This window comes from Polyodon spathula, chromosome 32, assembly GCF_017654505.1.
Source record: "Polyodon spathula isolate WHYD16114869_AA chromosome 32, ASM1765450v1, whole genome shotgun sequence".
Classification (NCBI taxonomy): Eukaryota; Metazoa; Chordata; class Actinopteri; order Acipenseriformes; family Polyodontidae; genus Polyodon; species Polyodon spathula.
The window spans coordinates 5,807,337-5,816,269 of NC_054565.1; the positions used below are offsets into that span (position 1 = coordinate 5,807,337).

The 8,933-nt window shown below is 33.7% G+C and overlaps 1 protein-coding gene across 1 annotated transcript; it reads right to left on the reverse strand.

Annotated features, from left to right (window-relative positions):
• Window positions 1-1,375: 1,375 nt before the first annotated feature.
• On the reverse strand, window positions 1,376-4,641 carry LOC121303358 (runt-related transcription factor 3-like). The gene is made up of 2 exons (XM_041233991.1): window positions 3,219-4,641; window positions 1,376-1,562 (listed from the first exon to the last, which is right to left on the reverse strand). The coding sequence occupies exons 1-2, from the start codon at window positions 3,474-3,476 to the stop codon at window positions 1,398-1,400; spliced, it is 423 nt and encodes a 140-aa protein (XP_041089925.1). The 5' UTR covers window positions 3,477-4,641; the 3' UTR covers window positions 1,376-1,397.
• Between the last annotated feature and the right edge of the window lie 4,292 nt (window positions 4,642-8,933).

An 8,933-nucleotide genomic window follows, 5' to 3' on the forward strand; every position in this document is an offset into this window, starting at 1 on the left:
ACCCAGATATCACTCAATTAAATGCTTTTAGAAAGTTATTTCATGTGCAGGGGAAGGCATAGCTCCTGTTTTTGATATCTCATATATTCTGCTAAATGTGCTTTGGAATTCTATGATTCGATTATACATATGTATGTATGTATTATTATTATTATTATTATTATTATTATTATTATTATTATTATTATTATTATTCTACAGGCCCAATAGCAGTGTGTTGTATACTGTTCACACACATTCACCACAAACGGTGATGTGAGTAGGCATTTGGCGTTGGTGTATGCAAAACAAGGATGTTCGCTCAATATTGTGTTGTTATTTATTAGGGCCATTTCAACAACTTTCAGGCATTTGACTGCCAATGAGGCTCGTAATAAGCTTAGTTTAGGGAGTCGGGCAAATAAACCACGCAAATGCTTCAAGCTCAACTGCAAACATTTTTTTTCCCACCACAATTTAGATCACGCAGACAGTATTTAAAAACAATTAAGGTAAAGCCTGTCATTTGGAAATGCTCAACTGGAGCCTTCTTGACTTTACTAGCCTATTTCCATATACATGGTTTAAACTATCATGAAAGAAGTATTATTATTGTTTCTTGAGCTTTCTTGATTGAACACATTGTCAAGAAACCGCTATAATAATACTTATTTTTTACTTCATTTTTTTTTTTATTTTACCTACTAGATTTAGCTATTATACATTTATGAAATGTAAATGTGCTTCATTATGTGATTCACAGAACCCAATTACTTAAATTAATTTAAATTCAAGTAACTAGATTAGTTCTAATTGTGATCCATGATTGACACTATGTCGCGTGCATGTCAATCATATATATAACACGTCGTTGTATATATATATATATATATATATATATATATATATATATATATATATATATATATATATATATATATATATATACACATATATATATATATATATATATATATATATATATATATATATATATATATATATATATATATATATATATATATATATATATATATATATATATATATATATATATATATATATATATATATATATATATATATATATATATATATATATATATATATAGTTTTGTTGTTTTTCTTTAGTTTGACTATTTTGTTTTAAACTGTGGACGACTGTTGACTTTATTTTCAACGTTTCATACTTGAATTTGGAAGGCGGACACCAAAGTATGCAATGCGTGCTTACACAGACATAGGTGTCGCTGTCTATTGTACTTACCCTGAACACTTATTTAAAACATCAACCGAACTTGATAGAAACGCATACAGAGCAGATACTGAGATGCGCGGCAACAGAACTTGATTTTATTATTAGTAGTAGTATTAATATTATTATTATTATTATTATTATTATTATTATTATTATAACCTTCACATACCTCTTCCACTCCGCCCCACGAATCTGAGGTCGTTGAAGCGAGCCACTTGGTTTTTCATGACGGCTGAAGCGTTTCTGAGTTCTCCGGAATAATTCTCATCATTTCCTGCCATGACTGTGACCAGACTTCCATCAGGGACCTCTCCAAGCGCCACCACCTGCAGGCACACAATTCACACACGGGAATTCATCAAACCACTGCATCATACTGTCTCTTTAGCTAGCCCCCCTTATCAACGCACGACTGCTCTCCAAGTAGAAGTAAGAATTCTGGAAATTATTATTATTATTTTTTTAAAAGCTTAATATTTGTCACAAAGTTTTGACCATTTTTAAATACCCGTGCATCACTGTACCAGGTTGCCAACGCGCTGCGCCATTAACTTGGACTATATTACATATTTAAAAAAATAAAAACTGTAATGACGGACCATAAGTTTTTTTTTTTTAAACTGTCAGAGTCAAATAAATGTAAATGTTGGGAACATAAAATCGTCTTATACTAAACACCTACAGACTATATAAAATATCCACGGTTCATACTGTTTTGGTTTTGTCTATAACCCTGGTAAACTGTACTTTTTGTCAGCCACATTAATGCTGCAGGCATTACCAGCAAATACGATATTAATCCGTATATATATATATATATATATATATATATATATATATATATATATATATATATATATGATTACATAGCATGTGCTGTACTGTATAATAAAAGGAAGCATTCTATTGCAGGACTTTCTATAAATATAACGCAAACCCCTTTATCGTTACAAGCTGATGTCTAGCACCAGACCGCACTCAAATTCTTAACGCTAATTTTACCCACACACCATTATCCGCACTGACCAACACCGCTGCCCGCATAAAGCAAGATGCCTACTTGTCCCTAACGTAAACAAAATGATTAGCACTGTTTAAAAATGAATACCTGCAACGTGTCTTATAACACAGAAAATGCAAACTTGATAATAACGATGCAAAGTGAATTGCATTGCTACATTTCATATTTTCTAAACCGCTTGCGGTGTATTTTTTTTGTTGAATGTCAACCAACCTTAACGCCAATTACGTGGGCAATATAAGCAATGCATTCAAATGGTTGGTTACAAGTTCTAAACAGGCAACTAATTCCAGTGAAGCCTTTGACCTCTGCTTCTTATTTAAATACAGTATTAATATTGATCTGTTCAGTGGTAGGTCTACTCTATTATATTACAAAGAGCGTCAGCCCAACACACTTCCATCTAAACAGAATCTAATTTCATCTTAACAGAAATCTTTGCTTAGCCTTTGCTAATGAACTAAATATTTAAAAGAACGAATACTCCAGCCCTTTATTTCTTAAACACATTAGATATAATGAATATTCGAAATATTCATAACTAGATTAGATACTTTGTAATCTGAACTATGTGTACTACAAAAATAGACGGGTCTTTTCCTGGATTTTATAATAATTGTCCTTTAGTATATTATACAAAAACGCAGTATCCGTTAAATCATTTTTTGCAAATCTATATCTAAAGATGTGTCACGCATAAGTACAGTGCTCATAAAACTCACATGTTAAGTGAAAATATTATTAATAGTGCATACGTGGTATTATGTGTAAATTATATATTTCTGTGAAATACCAACTGAATATCAATGTATCCATTAAATAACTTTTTTTTTTATTATTATTTTAAATCATGCAAACGCATGGTTATATTTCTTATGCATAGCCTGTAATAACAATCGATTTTTTATGACACCTAACCGCCCTTAAAAATACTGTACCCCTTAAAAGTTTAATTCCTTACCTTGAAAGCCACGGGCAGAGTTTTGTTACACCTCCAGTGCGAAGGAAGCACAGAACAAAGGAAGTTTGGGCTGTCTGTCCGAACCAATTCGCCGGCGTGATCTGACAAAACATCCACTACAGACCGTGTCTCAAGTCGAGTCCTACCCGGGCCGGAGGTGCCCATCGGCCCGGTGCTTTCTCCCATCTTGCTGCACGGGAACGACGTCGAAGGTGGTGTGAACCTTCTGCTGGTAGTCGGGTCTACGGGAATACGCATCACAACACCCGGGTTAGAGTTGCACAACAACACGGTTATTTTTTTGGTGGGGGTTGTTTCTTGCTTAAAATACAATTTTTTTTTTTAAGAATAAGCAGTTTTTTTTTCTCCCCCAAAAGATTCTTTATACAAAAGTCTTGAAGTGGATCAATGTCCCGCAATCAATTCGTGATCAATGCAGTCCAGAGACGTCTGCGCTCTCCCTCCCTCACCAGATGCCCCCCGAGTGACGGAGTGTTACTAGCTCAAATGCGTCCTTTAAAAAAAAAAAAAAGACAAAAAAAAGTATGCTTCTGCGGCTGCTACACTGCAGCACAAAGTTCAGGATGTAACTGCAAGCTACGTGACGCTTTTGGAGTTTTGCTTCAGCAAGCAAAACCACAAAAGTCACAGAGTCTTTTTCTCACAAGCTTGCTATGCAAAACAGTTGGCCACTTTCGATACTGCACCTGATGGCTTACTCACTGTAACGTTACAATTTTTTAAATTATTATTATTATTATTTTTTTAGTTTTACCCGACCTTTATAATTAACCAGACTACCAATAATAACCTGATTAATAATTTTCAGGTCTATTAAAAAACACGAGGCCATGCATCACATCAATACACTGTTATAATCGTCGCATGGTTTGAGCTGCATAACAAATGAGCAAATTTGTTAACATATTGTACAATTGATTATATTGTCCATAATATTTCTATTCACGAATTCAACAAAGGCGTAAAGATGCCGCGGCAGCTCAGGTGGGTGCGCCTTGGTTATCCTAGTCTGGCCAAGTGCAAACGACCCGACTTCCACTGTACGCTTTGGATCAAGTCCATCCAGCTTCGTCTAGGTTGCAGTTTTCAAGCAGCGGTTGTGTAACACGTATATCTGAAAAGGAACCGCGGAAGAGTCATGTTGCCAATAGAAGTTTCTTCTTCTGTATACAAATGTTGGCAGCCGCTGATAGCTGAATCTTATCAGATTGCGGCGAGATACGCACAAAATAACTCGACGTGTTACCGTCTTTTTTTATCCAGAGATAAAGCCTCTTAAAAAAGATCCATACGTTTTCCTTAGTCTTGTACTAGGCAGCGCAATACCCGTAGTTTAACCGCGGGAGTTAAGTACCAACGTGTTCCTCTTTCAAAGCAGCGCAACTCTGCTAGAAGGAAAAGTGCCTCAATATTATTTACTCAAGTCGGTTTCGTGACTAAAAGATGAACGACTGTAATTTGCACCAATGAGCAAAATGGGTTGGCCCTAAGGTGACCAATCAAGTGGAACACTACCAGCTTGCAGAACGTCTGATAATGCGCTTCACTGAGAGATATGCGCGTAACATTTTTAAAAGTTTATGTTTTTGTATGAGATTCCCCCCCCCCCACCCACCCACTCCCCTCCCAAGACTTTTTATAATACATTTAAAATGAAGAGACAGTCTCTCGTGATAGTGCTAGGTAAGCACTCGCATGTAAAAAGACCTCAAAGCTCACAGAAGGCAGAACTACGCATGTTTTCTGCACAAAAAGCAGAACTCCTATTAAAACTGAGCAGCCCACTGATATGCCATTAGAGTTTCACTGTATGCTTACCACACGTCACACTTTTTATGATTGCATTTTCAATACCAGGGAAGACGACCACACTATTTAGAGAAGTGAAAGCGCTCCTGCAACAGGCCTATATTAGACATTTTTATTTAATTCTTTATTGTCTTGTGTTTTGTAGGCAGTCTGTGATATTAAAACCAATATAGTTTAATGTATATTCTCAGTATACATTTGTTGCATGTTTTAACGTATATGGCAAACGACTTTGCAGTGCGAACCTTATCGTCTGTGTAAATGATTTTATTGCATTGATGAAAACAGGATATCATTGTATTGTGATGATTATCTTTTATTTAACGAAATTAAACCCTGAAACTAGGTTAATGGTCTTTGTATGGCAGACGAGGGAATTAATTATTAAAACCACAATTTCCGTCTTTTATTTACTAAAAAAAAGAAAAGTTGTCAGGTGGTATTTTGAGCTGATATGCAGAATTCTATCAGCGACCTGAGTAATCAACGCCTGCAAACGGCTAATGTTATGCTCACCGGTTCTTAGTTAAATAAATATTATGCAATTATTAAAAATCAATTTCTACACAACCAATGCGTAAAATTAACTTGACATAAAAAAAATATACATTTCAATTATTCGGTTTAAAATGAAGGCCGTTAAAAATATGTATATAAGGTTAATATTTAAAAAGAAAAAAAAAAACAATGTTTTTAAGAGCTGAAAAAAATATGTGACTGGAGGTGATCGATGTTAAAAAAAATAATGTAATTGTTAGTGGTTGGTCTAAAAAAAATATCATATTTCCTAATTGCGGATGTGGAATCGATTACATACTGTTTATTCTTTCTAGACATGCAAAATAGACTCTGAAATGATGAAATAATTGGATTAGAATAAAACCCACGTTCAAATGAAGAATCGCAGCCCACTCTGAGCTCAATCCGCCTGTGCGAACATTTAAAACGAGCAAGAGCCACAAGTAACGTTGTGTACACTGTACACTCCGCTTCTTCATTGGTGATGTGTGTTTATATAGATAGATAGATAGATAGATAGATAGATAGATAGATAGATAGATAGATAATGTATTTGATACATACAAGATCGCTATATATTGCTCAAAATGGTATCTGTTATTTACCCTACTGAATTTCCTCTCAATAAATATCGTGGCTTTTGATTATTATTATTATTATTATTATTATTATTATTATTATTATTATTATTATTATTATTATTATTATTTTCTATTTATTGTTTATTTCATTAATAATAATGTGTGCAGAATGCTAACGCACTGCATGTATTTTCGTTAAAACTGCTTTGTTGTGTCTGGTGTGAAACTGTCAGAAACCCAAACCAGATAAAGACCCACAAAAATTCAACACAAACCACCCTGTGTGTGTGTGTGTGTGTGTGTGTGTGTGTGTTTACAAGTCAAAAACATGAACTGTATTTCAGTGCTGATTTTTAATGTAGCATCGAAATAGACAACACAAGACAAGCCACGTCCACGTGTTCTCCAATTAGAAAACAAGATAAACCAAATACAATTGGCATGCATTTATTTTGAAAGTTAAAATCGCTGTTTTTTTATTTTAAAATATTTTTTAGAGATAGAGATAAGTACCTACATGTTAATGTTCAGGAGCGAATCGGCACTATCATTTTTACTGAAACCACATTGCTGGAAGAAAAATAAACGAGTCTAATAATACAAAACTGACCCAATCCTGAATTAAAGCACGAAGTATAGTGTGAAGTGTAGACTCGAGGGATATGCCCGAAATTATTTTGTTTGAAAAAAAAAAACACACACACACACACACACACACAAAACAAAAAACAACAAACAAAAAACAAAAAACAAAAAACAAAAAACAAAAAACAAAAAAACATTTTTTAACCCTAGGACTGTTCCAATGATATTATATTGTATTTGTAAATTAACCAAGAACAAAATACACCTTCAATTAGAATTGATCATTTTTTTAAAATACGATTTGACTGTTTTTACATGTGTGGGTTTTAATTAAATACATTTTAATACTGTTCCAAAATAAATGTCATGCCCGAGTTATATTTATTATAAGTACATTACAGGCTATTACACTATATAATATATATATATATAGTATAAATATATATATATATATATATAAAGCAGTTGCAAAAATGTAATGACGTTAACAGAGGTTAAATTGGGTTATTATAAACAAACCTATTGCCACACCCTGCACCCAAGAATTGCAAAGTTAATGGTAATACAATTCTTTATCCACTAGTTGGCGCATTTGTCGTTTCAAAGAGCAGAGCTCCGGATTGTGAGCTGCTTCCGGCTGTTCATTAGATGCTTTCAGTTCTGGGGTAGCAGTTAGGGTACATTAAGCACACATTATTTGAAACAATTCGCATTACCGTTTTATTCACACTTATCCAAATACCATAAGATATATTTTACGTTTTTATTTGATTTTATTTGTTTATTTATTTATTTATTTATTTATTTATTATCATTTGTGTTCCACTGCCTCAATCTGTAAAAATAGAATAATCATTTGAATTAATCATTATTAAAGATATTAAAATATGTAAAATATGTAGATTATTTGAATAATTTTTTGGGGGATATTTTTTGGTAAAATGAGAAGCAGTGAAAGCACATAATTATAATTAATTAAGAGCAGTTTACAAACGGAACAGCTTGCAAAATTGGAAAACTGATCAATAACTGATAATATTGGTAACAAAAATAAACTTTTATTAATTCATTCCCCAAATACAAACATAGACGCTTGCCTGTTTTTTTCAGTTGTAGTTTTAAATATATTTCTGCAAAACACGTGGGCCACTTTTTCTAATGTTATAAACTGAAAACATCATTGAATTAATAATCGTAATCATTAATTTAAAATGGCCAACTATACTAAATATAAAGCCACACTTTTGTAAAAATAAGTAATGATAAGTAACTTTTTAAAAATGTGATATGTTACCGAAACAGACAAATGTGTCTCTCTTATAATAATAATAATAATAATAATAATAATAATAATAATAATAATAATAATAATAATAATAATAATAATAATGACGTTTTTTCTTCACAAATCAAAATAATGTGCAAATTAGAAAACTGCTCTAAAACTCCCATTTTTTTTGTGACGCACCAAACAAAATCATAATATTTGCGAATAAAAAAGGAGCTTTTCAAATGCATCACAGCCATTGTTTGACTTTCTCGATATTCTTTTAAAAAGTACAGAACAAGGCTTTGAAAATACACTGTTCGATACAGTCGAGACGCTCGCGTGCTGCAGTCCGCTCGGCACAGTCTTTGAAGGGAACAGTCTGTCGCGCGACTGCTCCATTGAAAACGTCCTCACGCTAATACATGATAGAGAGATTTAAATCAGATTTTATTGCACGAAGCTTTAACATTAATAATGACACCAAAATACACGATGCAGTATCCTTAATCTGACCATGTTTACATGCAAAATATCCATTTTATTAAAGCCCTGTTGCATTTATCTGTAATCATGACGTGTAGCAGGTCTGCTTGGGTCGTGCCTGAAACCTCTCTACCCCGACTCCCCAGACTGAGGACCACTGCTGTCGGCTACAATTAGGCACAGTAGTACAAAGTGGGTACAACGAATACACCAGGTGCAACCACATAAACGAATGGGTGGTGTTAGCATAGAAAACTTCATTCTCCCCAGATAACTTTAAACATGCAATAGACGAGCAGCCTCTATGGGTGGGGGGTGGGGGGGGGGGGTGGGGGTGGGGGGGGGTGCTTATGTTTATTAGAAATAACTATTATAACCAATCAATAGCTGCAGTGCTTTAATCCAGCCAGACCTTCTGCTCAGGGAGCGGTCGGTGTCAATGAGGTG